This window comes from Hippocampus guttulatus, chromosome 7 (genome assembly GCF_054856545.1).
Source record: "Hippocampus guttulatus isolate MCC_2025c chromosome 7, RoL_Hgut_1.0, whole genome shotgun sequence".
Lineage (NCBI taxonomy): Eukaryota > Metazoa > Chordata > Actinopteri > Syngnathiformes > Syngnathidae > Hippocampus > Hippocampus guttulatus.
In genome coordinates, this window is record NC_141267.1 from 7,727,757 (window position 1) to 7,747,305 (window position 19,549).

The 19,549-nt window shown below is 42.5% G+C and overlaps 1 protein-coding gene across 2 annotated transcripts in view; it reads left to right on the top strand.

The window, feature by feature from the left end:
• Nucleotides 1-19,549, top strand: part of dennd1b (DENN/MADD domain containing 1B) — a 120,754-nt gene that overhangs the window by 80,224 nt on the left and 20,981 nt on the right. For both annotated transcript variants that reach the window (XM_086114761.1, XM_086114762.1), the window contains 6 exons: nt 3,931-4,056; nt 8,980-9,081; nt 15,560-15,650; nt 16,910-16,950; nt 18,298-18,333; nt 19,321-19,377. In XM_086114761.1, coding sequence (XP_085970887.1) covers nt 3,931-4,056; nt 8,980-9,081; nt 15,560-15,650; nt 16,910-16,950; nt 18,298-18,333; nt 19,321-19,377 — 453 coding nt within the window. The remainder of the gene's footprint in view (nt 1-3,930; nt 4,057-8,979; nt 9,082-15,559; nt 15,651-16,909; nt 16,951-18,297; nt 18,334-19,320; nt 19,378-19,549) is intronic.

Here is a 19,549-nt window from a genome sequence, read left to right on the forward strand (position 1 = left end):
AATGCGCATACATATTTCCTGCATGCACACAGCATAAGAGTGTATGAAAGACAGTTTTATCATTCATCGCATGGGCATCAGAATGTGTCACAGTCCTAGCGCACCGGTGCATATATTTCAACATGTAACGATCAATATTTCAGCAAGGCTTTTCGAAGGATTTGCGTGAAAGATTTGGCTGAACGTCAGCATCTCCCCGGAATAGGCGTACTTTATTTCTCCCCGTTTTGTATACATATTAATGCATCGCAGCACACGCGCGCACAGATGTCTTGATAGTGTGGTATCATCCGTTACAGTCAGGCAGAGATGATCATTGCACCTGCTAATTATCGTCTCCAGCTGGAGAGTTAAATGGAGATCTGTTCGTTGTCTGACCTTTGACCCCGTGCTCTTTATGTGACGCACTTCAAACCCTGTTTGGGGCTGGCTGGGCCGGGCCTTAATGAGGCCCTGTGTCTGCCCTCTGTGGGCTGTGCGCCTCGGATGCCCCGCTTTCATCCGCTAGCGTCCTCCCTTGATGTAAATTGAAAAGATCACAGCTTTGGGGAGAAGACCTGGGCTGGAAAGGCCTCTCTGCATAGATTATGAATATCATAACTCAACAGTTTTCTTTACCCCCCCCCCCCCCCCCCCGCACCGGCCCCCACCCCACCAGCCGCCCACTCCCCCCTCTCCTGCCGCCACCCCTTCCCCCGCACAATGCAATAGTTCTAATTGGACCCAATGGGGGACTCGCTGGCTTTGATCTCATCACCGCCACTGTGACTTTACACTAAAAAATGTCACTGCCAAATAGGGTTATCACCTGTAGAGCCTGGCCTTCCTCTGATGCCTGTACGCGTCTCGTTAGTTTCACTCAAACCGGAGAAGTTAATTAGCTTGACAGAACCATTACCGGAGAGACGTACCTGATGATTGCCGCGTGGGCTCCACAGTCAAACTCCAATTACCAAACACCCTTATTTTCATGTGATATGCAAAATGCACATCCCGATCGCGGCGCCTTGCTCTCGACTCTCTTGACAAAACCAATATTCAAGTGTGTTTCACGCGCTGCCAATATATTTGCAACTGTTGATTGATCGCCCACATGTGACATAGGAGGAATCACCCGTAAACTTTTGAACACAACTTTTTTCACCCCGAACACTGCGAGAGAGGGAGAGAACACAATTGATTGTGTCCCCGTCTCATTAAAAAGTCTTTGCCAGCGCACTGCTCTCAGCCGTTCAAAGCTGCTGCACACAACCAACTCTGTGTGCAGAGTAAACTCAGCTAGCCCGTCTTGTCTGACAGTCTTTGGGGTATGCCTCCCCCACTTAGATTGACATTGTGTTCACTTTGATTCACACACTCCCACCAGCAAATACGGGAGAAATAAAAAGACATTTTAATGAATTGCAAGGATAGCGGGGGAGGGGGAACTATCTGAAAATGCACATAAACATGAAATATTAATTCTAGAAAGATCTTTACACAAACATAAAAGCATTTAGCACAATGAGTGAATATGGAGATGAAACTTGTTAATTTAACCGTGATAAACTTTCTGTTTGATGCCTGGGAGCATTTGCGATGGCGGCACAGGGACGCTGTGGAGAGTGAGAAAGCCCAGGAGAAATGAATAGACGCTGCTCATTTTGTCTCTGTCCCAGTTTAAGACTGACACTCTCTCCGTCTCTCTGTTGCCTCCTTTCTTCTGCTCGCACTCTCTGTTCCTTTCCGCCTGTCCTTCGCCTGAGCTCTCTGAACACTTTGCTTCTCCTCCCTGAAGTTTTCCCGATCGGCTAATTGCGGATACCCAGACAGCAATGTCTCAGGATCGCTGCCGCTTCTCAGCGTGATTATTTTTCCGTCTCTGTTCACACTTGTCCTGTAATGCCAACCACCATGCTGTCATGTGGTGATGGACGCAACCTTCTGGCACGCACGCACACACACACACTGTACTTCAGCGTCACTTTTATTGCCGTTTTTTGGGGAGGTGAGGGACTATTCCGATTAGATAGGCACTGAACATAAGTTTGTATTAATTATATAAATGCTCTGAGTGACAAGTATCTTCGGCTATACCTGATCAGGATTTTGGAGCCGATCATCGGTATGCACATTTTTAAAAAAATATTAACCGATCTCCCACTCCATCAGAATGACCAATTTATCAAATCAATTTAAACAACTTGTTGATTCACTGTGCAGTCGACCCCTTCTATGCTTAGGGGGATTGGCTTCGGCACAAATACCATATTTTCACGATCAGGCGCAACATATTAAAAGACGAAATGTCAGGTGCTATTTCTGTATTTAACACAAGCTGTCTTAAAAAATATGGTAGCATGCATGCACGTTAAGAGTATGTTTTTAAAAAGGCAGCAGGAGCAAAACTGAGTTCGACTGTACTTTATTGAAGTTTTTAATGAAGTACGCACGTTATTCTTTGATCAATCCTCATCCACGAATCCATCAAACTCCTTATCTTCTGTATCCCAAATAAACAGCAAGTTGTCCATCAAACATGCCAGGTTCACTCGTGCCATTGTCACAGTCAGCCTCGTTGCCGTGCGGCTGCTCAGAAACGATGCCGGCTTGTGCGGAAGCCCGAACAATGGTGCAAGCAGGCACGTTACCCCAAGCATCCCGATTCATTCACAAATTGTGGCGTAACTTATCCGGCGCTGCCTCTCAGTCTTAGTAAAGCGGTGTTCGCCATTGCTCCGATGCCACTCGCAACTTCAGACATGAAATATTTCATTTATACATGTAGTTGTTTTGTTTCAATCAACTACTAACTGAGTGCAATGAGGGGAACGTGGGACAGAAACGTATATCACATACAAAAAAAACAAAACAAAAACCAGACGTAATGAAAATTGTGTATGTTTTTGCTAATTAATGATTAACTAATTTAATTACCGGTAGTAGAAAAAAGACATCAGAGGCTCCTTGAAATGCTTGGGTTAAAACGCTTCATTTTCAGCGCAGCATAACTTGTGCTTGTGTATGTGACAAAAGTAGTATTTGAACACATAGCAGTATTTTTGGACTATTAGTATTGTTATTGTACTGCATGACGAGATCCGTTATTGTCAGCGTCTTGCCAAGAAATGTAGTCTGAGAGAAATTTTAAATCATTGTTATTGTTTAAGGTGTAAACTCTGACATCATGACTCCTGGTCTGTATTGTAAATTAGAACCTAATCGGATATACAGTCCAAAGAAAAGATGCACAATCAGCAAAGCGGGCACAGGCCACACAGAGAGCAGAAGTCCTTTTCTACCATCTCCTCCTCCTCCTTGCTCAGTCAGACTTCTGCTGAGCAGGTGAGGAGAGTCTCTTGACTACTTCTTTCCCAGACTCCCCGGGGGCCATGGCCAGGGTGAATCTTTTGTCATCCTAAAACAAGCTCGGGCCTGCTGCTCCTCTCCTCTCGCCTGGAGTCTTGGAGCCGCAGCTAGGAGAGGGGAAAATAATTAAAGACATTTTATGTCAAGAGGCTCTTTCTAGAGTGAGCTGGAAGAGCCATCGGGGGAGGGGGAACACAGTGGAGGTGGAAAGAAGTCGGGGAGTAAGAAATGGAAGGAGAAATGAAAAGCAAAAAAGGTGACGGGGAGGAGAGTGGCTATGTGAGGAAAAGCACGGATGTGAGTTTCCATTTCCCCTTTTGCCACTCCCCATCCTCTGCTCAATTAGCAAAGCAGCAGGTGCTCCCAGCAGCACAACGCATACGCACGGTGGAAAGGCTGGAGCGTTCCTTTCCTTTTCTCCTGTCTATTTTTCTTTCTTGTGATGACCTGCAAATGTGATATTTCACACTCTGAATGGGCTAGCTGCTTCCCCCCCACCAATTTCAGAGGTGATAATTTAACTTTTACCCCTCCATATCCGTACCTCTCTCACTGCAATTCTCTCATCATGTTTTCCACCAGGTGTCCTCTTTGAAGAGCAAGCTCAAGAAGCAGTCAACAGCAACAGGGAGTGGCGTGGCACGGGCCTTCCTGAGAGCGCAGGCCGCTCTGTTTGGCTCCTACCGGGACGCCCTCCGATATAAACCTGTAAGAGTCTGTCACCATTGATACACAACTAGCTGTCCTGGGTGATGCCAAAACATCTTGACTTGTTGAACTAGCTAACCTTGTTAAAATGGACTGTTCAGCTAAAATACACACGAAGAAATGTTCTGAAAGCATCCTAAACATGCACATAACTTCATTAGTTTCAATGTGGAGAGGTTCTGAAAATCATGCCACTTAATTATTTGCAATTTTCACAGAAGTGTTCTCCAAAGATGAAATAAGACAAGATATATGCACACTGGCCTGCCAAATTCAAATGTATTGTGACACCACATCACGATGGCATGGCACGAGCTACCGCATTTTCCGGACTATGAACCGCTAATTTTTTCTCATGCTTTGAACCCTGCCTCTTTTAATGTGACACCGTTTATCTATCATTTTTTTATTGACAGTCTTCAAGCCGTCAATAGATTAGCCCAAAGTCTCGTCACATCCCACCAATGAAATTACCGTCACAGTGGACCGAAACAACGGTTTGACTCCGCCCTCATTCTGAATATTCATCGGCCATTTACAGTTGGAGTGCAAACGTGTAAGGGAGGAAAGGGCTGCCTGAGAGAGAGAGTGCGCAAGTTGGGGCGCTGCTGTGTATGGAGCAATTGAGAGCGTAAATAAGCGTCTTGAGTTGAGTTCAATGAGCATAGGGAAGGAGTGCCATAAATACAGCCATCTCTTCAGTGCCACCCCGGTCTAAAGTCGTCTGCAAATTTGTCTCATGTGACCCACGCAGGCCCGGGGAGAACATGCACACTCCACACAGGGAGGCCGGAGGTGGAATTGAACCCGGTACCTCTGCACTGTGAGGCCGACACGCTAACCGCTGGCCCACAACTGTTTTTATTCATTCATTCATTCATTCATTCATCTTCCGAACCGCTTCATCCTCACTAGGGTCGCGGGGGGTGCTGGAGCCTATCCCAGCTGTCTCCGGGCAGTAGGCGGGGGACACCCTGAATCGGTTGCCAGCCAATCGCAGGGCACACAGAGACGAACAACCATCCACGCTCACACTCACACCTAGGGACAATTTAGAGTGTTCAATCAGCCTGCCACGCATGTTTTTGGAATGTGGGAGGAAACCGGAGCACCCGGAGAAAACCCACGCAGGCCCGGGGAGAACATGCAAACTCCACACAGGGAGACCGGAGCTGGAATCGAACCCGGTACCTCTGCACTGTGAAGCCGACGTGCTAACCACTGGACTACCGGGCCGCCGCTACATTCTTCATTGTTTGGCAAAACAAAAACCAAACAAAAAAAATAACAAAAAAAAGCTTCTACCGGTGTTTAGGTCAATAAAACGTTTTTAAAATCCATCCTCTTTCTTTGCAAATACACTAAGTATATAATGTGATTACCCACAGCTTTTAATAAGAAGTGGCCAATTTTGAGTACATTTCTTTTGCAGCCCTCAAAAGTCAAAATCAAAAGTCAGGACTCATTATTATGATAGCTGACAAATAACGCTAATGGTGTGATAAGTTTTTCATGATAAGGTAGATTAATAAGATGGTTTTGGTCCTCTTTGGCTGTTTATCGGCCTTACTGTTGTGGCCATTTTACGATCAGAAACTAAAGGCATGCATGTTTGACAAAAACCCATTAAATTAAGATAAGCAATTTCTGTATATTGATAAGACTCAAGGTAAAGCTTTGTAGGAACTGACCTGGATGTCATGATCTTACACTCCGATTGCTTCTTCCTTCTTCTCCTGACATATAATCAACTCAGTTGAAAGCCTTCAGTCACTGCAAATAGTTTTAAATGAACAGAGGTCGCTGTCTGGGCCTCTACCAGACATTTGGGTTTGGGCCATGTTATAATTTTCTATGGGTCTTTGTTTAAAATTATCTGTCAAATTCTTTAAGACATTTTATCTTTCATAATTATTAGTGGTAGCGGTATCGTTGAGTATTCAAGTGTTGAGTAGTGCTACTGGAATTGATCTGAAAGAAAGTGGTACCAACACATTTATAATAAAATCTGTGATTTCACAGAACTGTGTTTGTCAGTATGACTAACGCTATCAACAAGGTTTGACTAACTAATCCATACAACTACTAAACTTTTCCCTGTATTTCAGATGGTGATATTATATTTCTTGAGTATCTGAAAAGAAACCAAACTACACTAAAAGTTGAATTTCCTCAATTGTATCGGGGCAAATGGTTGCACAAAATAAAATCTTGATCCATTTTTTTAAGCACACGATACACCTCCTATAAAACATTTATTTGGATCCAGATGATTTCGTGCACGCAATTGACAAAATCAAATTGAGTAAATTCAACACCATTTTTTTCATCGTATGGGGTGAATGGATCAATTTTCAAACCTATCAACATATGTGGAGAAGAGATTTGAAACTACAGGTCTGAATGCACACCGAATTGTTCACCGAATTGTAGGCACACGCTACCAATCTCAGTTAGGGCGAATTGAGTCAAATGTCAGCCGTTGGACTGAGCCCGTTTGAAATTGCGAGTAAAAGGTGAATTTGTAGGCGGAGTGCAAGTTTAACGTGGGCCTGTCTGCGCCAATGAAATGTCAACGGATATGAGAAGACTCAGGACGTTTCTTTTGAAGATCTCTTTTAGCCGCCTTTGGAGTTTGACTTTCCTGCTAGCATCACTTTACTGGATCTTTTCTGCAGATCAGGTCTGAGTTGGAGCTGGGTATACTACAGCATGTCCTGTTTGACAAATAGCGAAGCCTTTGTTCCTTTAGCTTTGAAACTAATTGGACTTTGTGGACTCCCACTCGCCAAGATGCTACATTATTGATGCCGTCTTGCTTTTCTGCGAATACAGACGGTACACGAACAAACTGCCTCCTCTCTGACACAAACACTCAACACTCGTCGTTGTGTGTTGGTGTACATGTGATGATTTCTCACTGGTTTCTTACAGACAGCGTTCTTGCAAATGTCTCTGTGTTACCATCCTGTATGTGCGCTCATGCACACACACACACACACCTCGTCTTGCACCGAGTTGTGATATTTGTGGAATAACTTTTCCCAGGCATTGAGTGAGCCCATGACTGTGATTCACGGGCCCATATGTCGTAACAGAAGAAAACTTGGTGGGAGTCTTGCTGAGTTGTAAATGAAACACTGGGAAATACCAATGAGTCCAAAAGCAATCCGATGAGTAGAAAGATATTTCGTAGGTCAATCATTTTGCACCCCATGTTCTCTCAGACGCTCATCTCTTGCTTGGAGCGCCACAGAAGCTAAAGAATCACCTGAAATAGTATTTCAAGTCACTTTCAGGTTGCTTGGCTTGGTTACGATTAAGTAGCTTAATTGAACCCTCGATGTTGGAGAACTGGGTGACAAACCATGAATATGCATGGAAGAAAAAACAATTACAAAATGAATAGTATCGAAAACTCCACTCAGGAGGGGCCGTGTGGTTATCCGAACCTCGAACCGTGTACAAATGAATCACAGTGTGCCAAAATGCCTCATTCTGAGCAAATGTGAGCAACGCTTGGATTCGCACATGAATATTGACCGAAACATGACTAATGTAAACAAGCTGAAGTTTTTATCAAGGTGAGACGTGATATTGCTAAGGCTATAACATCACGAAACCACCTCAAAATGACTTTTCGAAATAGACTCTGCATCACTGGTCGACTGCTACACATACTTGATAAGAATTTCCCAGCATTCTGTTCATTTCGGCTTTGCTCGTTAGGCCGGAGGCAGCAGCAGCCAGATGGGGCCTGGAAAAATGATTCAACTCTCCTTTATGAGAGAATGAGCCTTGAAAACTTTTTTTGTGTGTGTGATGTAAGTGGAGCATTATTCCTGTGATGTAATTTGGGCCACTGCGATCATCCGCCCATCCCTGAAAATGGGGTTAGTCTCCAAGTGTTGCTGTTGTTTTTTTGTTTATGTCACACTGCGCTCACAGCCAGACCACCAGACAACAAGCATTGTTTTACAGCCAAAGAATTTAGAGCATCATTGCCCTATGTGAGAATTACGTTAATTATCAGAAAACATGTTTTGAAAATGACTTGGGGGGGGGCTCCGTGTGATTGGCCTGCAGTGGATTTGTTGTCATCCTCTGTGTCTACAGCTCACAGGCCAACAGACATGATGTAAGGAACAGTAATAACGTGTTCATGTGGAGCACTCTGGAATTTACTGGGACTGCGTATACAGCCTGCCAAGGGACCTTTTTTTTTCTTCCCTCCTCTAACCATCATGTCCCCTCTCAGACATTTTTTGACCCACTAATGAAGACATTTTTTGAAATACTTACAGTATTTTGGAAGAGCTTCAAAGCTTCACGCAGACGCTGTGTGAATGACCTTGTTCTATTTATCATATGAACCACTGATTCCCAAAGTGTGGTACGTGGTCTTCCTCTAGTGGTGTGCCCAAAAATGATTGAATTAAATGTTTTTTTTTTAATCCAATGTAAAATTGTTGAGTAAAACTCAGTTGTAGTTCACTTGAACATAACATACAGTACATTTGCATTTAATATTTTAGAACTGCTTGTCAAAGACAGAGGTGCATTTTTAAAAAACTCCATTTAAAACATTTTAATGTCATCACTAATTATTGTATTTTTAATTTGCTTGCAGTGTGCATCTTCAGATTGCGCATGAATAATATGTAAGATTCATGTTTGTTTAATGTTGATCATGTTGATGATACTTTGAGAGCTAAATATTTTTTAAGGTAGTACTTGGTATAAAGGGTTTGAGAACCCCTCCTTTAAACAATTGGGTTTATGTTTTGACCACTTGCCACCCAAGTTGACTTACACATGCTGATCTTCCTGATATACTGTATATATTTTTTAAACTCAGTCAATTAGATTAATACGAAAGAGAGAAAAAAAAATCACCAATCTTGTCTGTGTGGATTCTTCAAGGGGGAGCCAATAACATTCTGCGAGGAGAGTTTTGTCAGCCATCGCTCAAGCACGATGAGAAACTTTTTGTCCATGGCGGTCAACCTGCAGCTCTTCAAACAGGTACAAACAACTGTCTTTGTGAGTGTGATTCTGTAGTAGTGGGATTATTGTATTTTATATCTTTGCATAGTGCCTTCATCTCTGTTCAGCAACAGGTCATTTATTTTGTAAAACATGATCAACAAGTGGAAAAGTTGAAAGGAGGGTTAAAAAAAGGCACCCATTTCAAGCATTTTTGCAATTGCATTCATGCGACTCCTGCGATTGGCTGACAACCAGTTCAGGGTGTACACCTCCTCCTGCCCGAAGACAGCTGGGATAGGCTCCAGCACTCCCGCTACCCTTGTGAGGTTACACTTAGAAAATGGATGGATGGATGGAGACTCACGCTGCCTCACAAAATCAAGTCAAGTCTTGATTTTGTGGATGATCTCGTAGCAAATTTTATGCTCTGCGCTCAACAAATGATGTGCTGAGTTGGTGTAATTCAAGTTAGCTTGAATTTTTACATCCCCCCCGTGTGATGAGAAGCAGTCAAGACAGAAACACGGACTCCGAGATGGTCACTGACCTCATCAAAAATGTTTACAGTGCTTATCTCAGCACACGCTCTAGCCAGCCCAAGCATGTTGCAAACATTTTAATTAAGAAAATTACCAATTCACTACTGACACATTGTATTCCACCGTGGCTTTAACTGGGTTTACGCGCATACACCTTGCACGTGCGGTTATCCTTTATTCATGTCAGGCTGCAGGAGCTTGCCTTCCAATCACTCATGTATACTTGATGGTTTGTCCCTCCAAATCCCTTTCTGCCATACTCAAGGCAGCCCCATGTCTGAGCCAAGTGGAAAGACACCCCTGCTAGGAAGAACATTTTTCTTCACCCCTTGAACTTTTCTTTGTGATCTCTGACCCGCGATAGTAGTGTGATTTACCCCCCAGAGTACAGCACGGCGGCCCTCAATCAGCCTTTTGTTTCTTTGGACACTCCGTTCCATCTATAATTTTCCCAGAGCAGAGCAGATAGTGAGCAGCAGTTCAAAGCCTCCTCCCAGCCGGCTCCTGCCTCCGCTCTAACGTTGGGAAACAGACCCTTATCTGCACTCGAGCACGGGGGCCGGGATGCGCTTATCTCCCCCACTCCTCTTTCGACCGAGATGCCAGTGGCGTGCGCGAGCTCTGCACTGGCCTTGACCCATATCCGCTCCAGCAACACACAAACATTCAATGCGTGGAACAGTGCAGCCCTCAACTTGTGTGACTTTGCTCTTGTATATTTTTTAAACCATAGATTTAAGTTAATTCAGAAATCCAATTCATTGTACTTCACTTACTTTTAACCAGCTCTGCACTGTAACAAATTTGATGGATGAACATTCCATCTCAACCGATTGTTGTATCATATTCCACCCGAAATACACAAATGGTTTAATGGCTGCTTAAGCCTGTATCCTTTTACCCCTACCTGTTGTTATTATTGATTTGCACACACAAATCAGATCTCTTTTCCATTAAAAGTTGTTTCAGGTCAGAGGGAACAGGATGGTGTTGACCTCTCATGATTAATTCATTGCGTCCAGTCATGTAGAAACGAGGAATCAGTTTTAAAATTCATTTTGAACGAGGCAACGAAAACGGATGATGGATGTTAAATTGAAGAGACCTGCTGCTACTGTAGACCTAATATACAGTATGTCCTGTCAGCTGTTAGGCTGGGCATTATAAAGGACATAATAATCATTCGGAATTATCTCAATTGTGTGGAACTGATGGTTGGTTAATCGTATCTTGAGTAAAATAAGATCATGTTAATCTCACTTTGTTCCACGACAGCATTATTATGCTCAATACAATATCAAAAAAGGAGTTGAAAAAAAATTGAATTGAAAATGATTTGAAACAAATAATTTATGGACTAATAATTGTGGCCATTTTCAAGCTAGGAAATGCTGTCAAATGGTCCAATTTATACCTCAGATATTAAAAAAAATTATAATTGCAGTTTCCTTTTGCCTTCCCAAATTTTCTTTTCTATTACCCAATTGTTGGCACTCATCTCACTCCACGCAGCCATCAATTCATCAATTTTCCAGCTACTCAAAAAATGCAGGGGAAAGGTTGATGGCATCAATCTGCTTCCTATCAGCCATCCACAGCCCCGATACACAAGCATGCACCCTCTCCCTCACACACACACACACACGGACAGACGCACGCATTCTGTAGCAGAGTCAATGAACTCTCTTCCTGAGCATGATAAATCTAAGCCACACACGGTTGAATTGAGTGTACAGGGGACGATGGCCAAAAGCTTTTCTATTCACATAACTTTTGACCCGGCAGTCATTTATCATCCATCAGCCTTAGTTGTTCACTTTGTTGTCAACATTTAGAATGCATAGAACCAACTTAATGAATCAACTAATCAAATTAAAATGCCAATAAAAATTGTCACAAATATATACGGTAATATTGTTCAACCCACACAGATGAGTGGCATTGTTAAAAATTACTGACCAATTTTATATGTTGAAAATGGCCTGATTTTATTTGATGATACAATGTTAATGGTTGAAAAAACATGCCGTTTCCTGAAAAGTGATGATTTTGGAGGATTCCGCCTGACAGCAAAATACATCTCAGAGAAAATAGTTTCAATCAGTTTTATTCAGAATTACTTTTTTACAGTATGTACTGTATATACTGTATATATACAGTGTATATATATATATATATACAGTATATACAGTGTATATATTTATACACTGTATATACTGTATATATACAGTGTATAAATATATATATTTGAAACAGCTAGTTTAACAGCAGTTAAATCAGTTTAGTATTGCCACCTATCACAACCAAATATCATTTTGAGCACCTGGCAAAGTGGGAGTGTTATGAAGCCAAACCTTCTTCGTGCCTTGAAATGTCTTCAGGTTTTAGGTCTAAAAACCCCCCAAGAAAACCTCAATTTTAACAGAAGATATCAACTGCTGTTCAAAGATCAAAACTATCCGTATTGCCAAGATTAAGAAGTACACTCTTCATAGAACGTAATGTATTTGCCAAGACGACTGTAAAAAGTTTATTCGTAATCAGTTTATTATTTTCTTTGTGAATTAACTTCTTTGGATGTCCATTAAGAGCTTTAAAAGATGGCTTGATGTTTTGTTTTGTTTTTTTGGGGGTGTGTGTATAACCCTGCTGACAGACTCAATGACAGAGAAAGTACAACTTTCCTGTTGGAGATAATTAATCGAGACTGTTGTGACTCCTGGAAACACCCAGAGCACCATTTGTTCCGAAAAAAAAAAAGTTACATGGAATGGAGGATTAAATGTGCTTTAGTTTCTTCTCTGATCTTTAACTTGTGTAGCTCGATGAGGAACATCAAGACTGAAAAATATTTTAACATACTGCTAATTTGTTCTCACTTTCTTGATATATTTTGGGTAGGTCAGAAATCATTTTGGTTTTGTGCTGATTCGTCTGTAATAATTAATGCCCACAATGAGTCAGGTAATCAGCCTGAGTGAGATAAGTGGCATCTTTGGCTCGGGTGTTGATTTGGGTTGATTATGCGCGCTAATTAGAGCAGCCAAGTAGTCGAGTAGTTTCTCACCTCTCATTAAAATGATCTAATGATGATCTTCCAGCCTCCTGACCAGAGGAGCGGGTGGCCGCACGGCTTGTTAGTTAGCCGGCAGTCCCAGAGGACAACATGGCCAAAAACAACCTATGCTCTTGTTGGGTGTTGGACACACTTGCAAAGAGGAACAAATTAGAGCCGCACAAGGGCTGGGTGAACTGGCCTAAAAATAAAATAGATGACTCTCCTCCCTCTCAAGCCCCTTAATAATAAGAAAATTAAACAATTACCAATTTTAAACAATTTTGTTCCTCTTATAGTTAAAACAAACAAACAAACAATTGTTTAAAAATTGCCCTTTAAACACATCCCCTAAAAAAATAATATCAATGAATGGAAACGATATTTCCCTTGGGATCAATGCCTAACAAATAAAACTGTAACTGAACATAACACTGATAAAAGGTGTTGCATCCAAACAAGATTCACCTCTGCTCCTGAAATTGTAAATAAAATTCTGCAGACAGTTCTGGCCAAAAGCTTTGGCACCCCTGTGCTTTTGTTAGATGTTGCACTAATTTACCCAGAAAACTGTAGCAATTACAAATTCATCTCTATTCATGTTTATTTCTCTCTATTTTTTTTTTCTTTTTTGGCATTGGAACATGAGGGAAAAAAGCAGCCAGGAGGTGAGGAGGATGGGTGATGCCAAATCTCATCATTCCACTCCTAAAATCAACTGGACAAAATTAATCATTTGTAGCGCATACTTTGGTGGTGGTGGTGGTTGGGGGACTGAATTAAATCCCATTGTGTCAAACACCAACACGTTTCTTCCACCACTCTGCTGGACTTTTGGCCCACCCTTCTGTTGCCAACACCTCCAGGTCTCCAATTTGTAGGGTGCCTCTTCCAACTTCTGTTTTGAGATTTCACCACTGGTGTTCTATTGGGTTTAGATCTATACTCATTGCTGACCTCTTCAGAACTCTCCAGCGTTGTGTCTTAAGCCATTTGGGGTGCTTTTTGAAGTATGCTTTGGGTCTTTGTCTTGCTGGAAGACCCCTGACCTCTGACGGAGACCCAGTTTTCTGACACCGGGCCTGACGGTGCATCCCCAAATTATTTGGTAGTCTTCAGATTTCTTGATGCCATGCAAACAGTCCAAGCATCTGGTACCAGAAGTGGCAAAGAAAGCTCAAAACATCAGTGAACCTCCACTATGTTTGACCATAGGGAAAGTGTTCTTTTCTTTCAAGGCCTCGTTTTGCTGTTGGCAAACAGTTCATTTGAGGTCCTTCACAACTACTTTGGCCTCATCTGTCCACAGGACATTCTCCCAGGGGGATTTTGGATAAGTCGATGCAAACTCCAGCCTGGCTTGTTTATGTTTGTGTCAGCGAGGGGTCCCCCTGAGTGTCCTATCATGGTGTCCGTTTTCATTCAAATGGCGACGGATAGTTCGAGCTGACACCTGAATTAGAAGTTGATTGAGGTTCTTTCGCCATCAATCAAACAATTATTCATCGCAACCTTTTAAACTTTTTTCCCTTCCGTCCACGTCTTGAGCGGTTAGCTACCGTGCCAGAGGCTGTGAATTTCTTGATAATCTTGCACACAGTAGATGCAAGAAAACTCAAATCTCTGGCCTGCATGTTATCAGTATAAACAGGCTACCAAAGCTGGAAAGGGGATAATTAGATTTTTTATTTCTGTATATTTTTTTTCTGTACTTTCATCAATTTGAGCCCGCCCCTTCAAAAATCAATTTAGCGATTACATTGATAAATTGCCCCAGCCGCAGCTTGCACAACTCGCAATAGCATGTTCTCAAGTGAAACATTTATGTGGTTTTTTTGGGTGCATTGAAGAATAGTGTCCTTTGAGAAACACACATTTCTGAATGTTTGTCTTTATTTTAACCGTACAACCAAACCGCACACACGCATGACAAGTTATTTCAAGGGGGAAAGACACTGGGTTATTTATTATTTTACATTGAACAAAAATACAAAAAGAAGATATTTTATCTTCCTTTACCCTTAATTGGCCACTCATTCTTTGGCTAGGAAATTACAAATGTTAACCCTAGCAATTGAAAGATTGGTTTATATTTTATAGTAATCATTAGTTATGTTTAACGTTATACATATATTTCTCTTTTTCTCTCCTTTTATATCTCTACTGTGATTAGCTGTCAATGCTAATTGGCGGGGTGAAATCATGAGTCAAGTCAGCTTTTATTGTTTTACTGATGCGTCTTGCATGTAATTTGACTTAAGGTAATCAATAAATACATAAATAATCACTTGTCCTTGTGACATTCAAGCCCCCTCTCCTTCAGAAATAAACTTCACAGGTTGTCCTCTTACTTAGTTATGGTGTTAAAAGCCAGTCCTATACCCCACCCCCATCAAAAAAAAAAGATTTATTTTTCACAATTTTCTTCGCATATTTTTTTCCAAAGGTCCATACATATCGTACACAAGCTCAGTTCTTGTCAAAGAAAACATTGTGCCATCTCGCTTTATTTGAGGTTATGTTTGCCACTTTTGCCACTTTGATGTTGTGTTTCTAAGTCTTTGACTTGGATGTTACTTTGTGGGGTTTCCTGAAATGTGTGCTTTGTTGGCTGTGAGCATCATATTTATGAGATGGTGATTTACGTGTTCCAAGGAGCGGAAATGAAACTTCCTCATGTCTTGCACGCCGTTCGTCATGCAATCTGTTGCAATGCTCGCTCACCTGCTCCACATTAGCCAGTCTCTATTACCTGCAAACCGCCTAATCTTTGTATTGTGGTTCCGTCCGCCAGGATTAATAACACCCCAGTGTCGCCCCAGTGATTGACTCTGTGCGCATGTGTCCGTATATCACTTTAAGTGTGTTACTTGCCCCTCCTCCTCTCCTTTAATAAAGCAGTTGTAATTTATGTTTGTAGTTCATCGACGGACGGCTGGCCAAATTGAACGCAGGCCGCGGCTTCACCGACGTGTTTGAAGAAGAGATCACAGAGGGGGGCTTTTGTGGAAGTGAGTTGTGGCGGAGCTGTCCATCAATTAGTCGCTTCGGATTAACTTGCCGTTTTTCAGGTTCCGAATGAAAAGTTATCGTGCTCATGTAAAAAGGTGATGAATGAAACAATGCGTGTTAAAGTTCTTCAGGGCTATATTCTAACGTGAAACCTTTAAACACTGCTGGTTTTCCTCTGAAATCCCAACGCGAATACATGAGATGCATTGATGAGCTGCTTTAGACTATTTGGTTGATTCTAATTATTATTGACATAAAAGGCAACATCAAGCTTTGGAAAACACCTTGAAGTGACACAGAGACGGTCAAAAGTTAGGAACAAAGCAGCACCTTTTCAAACTGAATTAGTTCCATTCATGTTTGATAGGCACCTACATGATAAAAAGCTAACTTGGAATTTGGTTGGATATGGTAAAAGACAATTGATGGAAACAATTAAATTTGGTTTGTCAGCAATGACACTGAAGACACAACAGACACCTGAGAGGAAATGAAATCCCAAAGGAATTGTAAAGCGAGCGCCCGAGGTTTTCACTTGTATTTACAAAGAAGCCTCAACCCACAATTTTCTTCATGCACCGTGATAAACATTTGTCATTATTCCATTCATCATCACTTATTTTGGCTTTCGGCATCATCACTAGCCAAATAAAAACAGTGACATTGCATGCAGAAGCCTATTCCGCACTGTACTGGTGCACCTTTGCCACGAAACATTGATCACGTTTTTTTTTCCCCTTCATTTAATAAAAATGAAAGCCAAATGAAGACTCATATCTGTTGACAGCTGTGGTTGCAATGTTAACTTTTTAATAAAAAAAATTGTGTTTAACAGTAAAGTGTTTCAACCAAACACTAAAATGGCAGCTTTTCCTTTGTTTGCACATTCAATCATCTCATGAAATATTTCAACAATCCTGCCCGGAATTTATAGGACGTGTATAAATAATGGCTGTCTCTATCAAACAAAAGTTAAGTTCCAAAGTCATAAATCCCCTTTTCCTCTCAGCTTGTCACCATGTATAGCAAGAGAGAGCAAACAACACAACAAATGACATTACTAGTTTGCAATGAACTCGTCAAATAGGATTGATTTATTTGTTCCGTCCTTTTCTTCAATCCCTCTATATTTTACTTTTTACTTTGTTGAATCAATGCAACCGCGTCTGAATGTGTCACCCCTTAGGCCTTATTTAAGGACTTGAGTGCTACGAAGTCCACTGTGAGTCATTGATATTTATTTCAATTTTCTCCACAGGTAACGCAAAGTCCTACCAGCAGTGGATGCACACTGTCAAGGTATGAACGTTGTCCCGCCTACCATAACTGCTTCTATACCGCTGTATGTAACTCCATTTCACCTCTCACGCCATTTTCTTTGAAGTTAATTAAAAGCATGACTGACACAACTCTGGGCTTTGAGGCCCAGGATATCCGGGTGCAGCTGCACAGCGTTTAGGTGAGGTGGCGCGTGCAGCCGGACGGTAGAGACAGAAGTGATTTGACATGACAAGACGTCGACGGACATGACGTGTTGATCTGGCTGCAAACATTGGTGTTACGACGTTAAACCAAGCCGGGAACATAGATCTCCTTCCTTTTTCGTCGCTCATTTTTTTTTTCCTCACTGTCTGTCTCTCTTTATCTGCCTCCCTCGTTTCATCTCTGTCACAGAACCCCCCCGCCCCCCATCTCCCAATCCAATCTCTGTCTCTTCCTCTCACTCACTACACCGACTGTCTCTAACTCTCCCCCCCGCTGTCAGCTGAGGCTGAATTAGTTCTCTAGAGTGCTCTTCAAAGGTTTGTTAAAGTTCACATTTCCTGACTGACAGGGATCTATAAGAGGGGCCTTCACCTCGCCCCCCCCCCCGCTCCTCTCGCTCTCCCTCTTCTGCCAACTTCTGAAACGCTGCCTGCCATTTTCCCTATTTAGCTGTTTAGCCAACGCTTTGTGCTTTTACTTGAGACCTAAAGGGAGCACGAATGAGACGGCAAAGGAATTCGGAAAGACGCAGCGGAAGGCGCTGTAAGAAAGACATTCCCTTCCAGAATGTCGGCCAGCTGGCCTCAAAGTGGATATCAATCAAGCGATGTCCCTCCCATCCTCCGCTTCTAAATAAAAACCACCGTAATGCCATGAAATGTGAGCTTTACGCGGTGATTGATACTAGGTGTCTGCAATGCTACTCTGAAGTGGAATTGCGGTGCTATTTACAGCTCCTCGCCGGTGACGGTGAGATTGAAAATCACACTATGAGAAGCAATGTATTCAATGACAAGTTGGCTGAGGGTCACTGGGGGAATAAATGCTCGTAAGCGCGCTAAAACGTGAAGTATTCGATTTGACTGAAAGTCGGTAAAACTTGAGTTGTCACCATCAACGGAACATTGAGCCGTAACACACAAAAAATATATCAACACAGGGCAGGTGTCCTGGCGGGTCCGCCATTATTAGAGACCAGTAAATGCCAGCATTAGGATTCGATTGCTTTCACTCTTGTGCAAATAAACAATTTGTAGTCCACGAAAGCTTCTTCTACACATTTCATATTTGCAGCATCATGCCATGTGTGCCTCATAATTCAATTGCCTTTGGTTGTGCATGTTCACGAATTCTGACGAATGCAACTGTTTTTGTACACAGAGAGGAGGAGCGCTCATCAATACGGCAGTGACAAAGGTAAAAGCTCTTGCACAAACGGCAGCAGGCTGCATATCAGTGGCGGGTGCTGGTCTGTCAAGGAGGGGAAGCTCAATTTCGGCCTACATCATAAAATGTGTCTATGTATTTATACGTGAATTCTCCCCTCCGTTCCTTTTCAAAAAAATGAAAAGGATGCCTTCACCATAAGATCGATGATTGGCTCATTTCGCTGTCAATCAAAAAGAGATTCAGCCTCAGACAGATCATCCAATCATCATGCAGAAAAACTGAGCGTCCGGGCCAGCCGATACACGCCCACTCTCCATAGACTCTCAGAGACGCTGAGCGTCCGATGGGCGGGACAAAACCAGCATTTATCCAATGACTCGTCTCGTTTCAATGCATCGGGACAACCTACACTGAACTTTCGAGACGCCCAGCGTCCACGCGGTCGACGCTCAGCGTCCACACAGTTTAAAGCACAGTGAAGCTGCGGGAATGAATGACAAGAGAGTCACGTCGTAACCAGTAATAAGAAGCTGATTCGAAACAATAGTTGAGCGCGTTGTAGCATATATTTAGTCAATGACATATCCACACAATTGTACGTACACGCATATATTTGATCACTTACTTTTTGACATTTTAGGGCAAGCTGAGCTTCCCTTGCAGTCTTAGCGCAATCGCCTCTGCTGCATATACATGTTTAGTAGGTGCACATACTTAAATCACCTACTGTGAATTAAGATGAAGGTCAAATGAAGACATTTTGGACAGAAAAAGAACGCATAAGGTATCAGCCGTGCTGTGGATGGAAGTCGGTCCATACTGGATGAGCGGTGTCCTACCATTAAAAGCTGTACAATAAGTGACTGTCAAGGTGCTTCAAAGTGGTCGGGGTGCCCTTTTAGGCGATTATTTTCGGATTTTATCAATGAAAGCACAACAGAATGATTTTCAGGATTGTTTTGGGAGGAGGTGGAAGATTTATAATCCACGTGTATGTTTTTTCCTCCCCCCCAGGCCAAAAGTCATGCCAAGAGGGGCATCCGAGACATTAAAGGACGACTTAAACCACGGGTGAGCAGCAGAACGGACCTTCAAACCTCACACCCACACAAAGGCCCAGAGAAGCATTCGCACACACACCCCCATACACACAAGGCTGTTGTGAGGCAGCCGGACACGCACGCCCCTCATAGCAAGAGGCAGGAAGGCTGCTTTGCATGGAACGTGTGATTCCTGTGCAGGA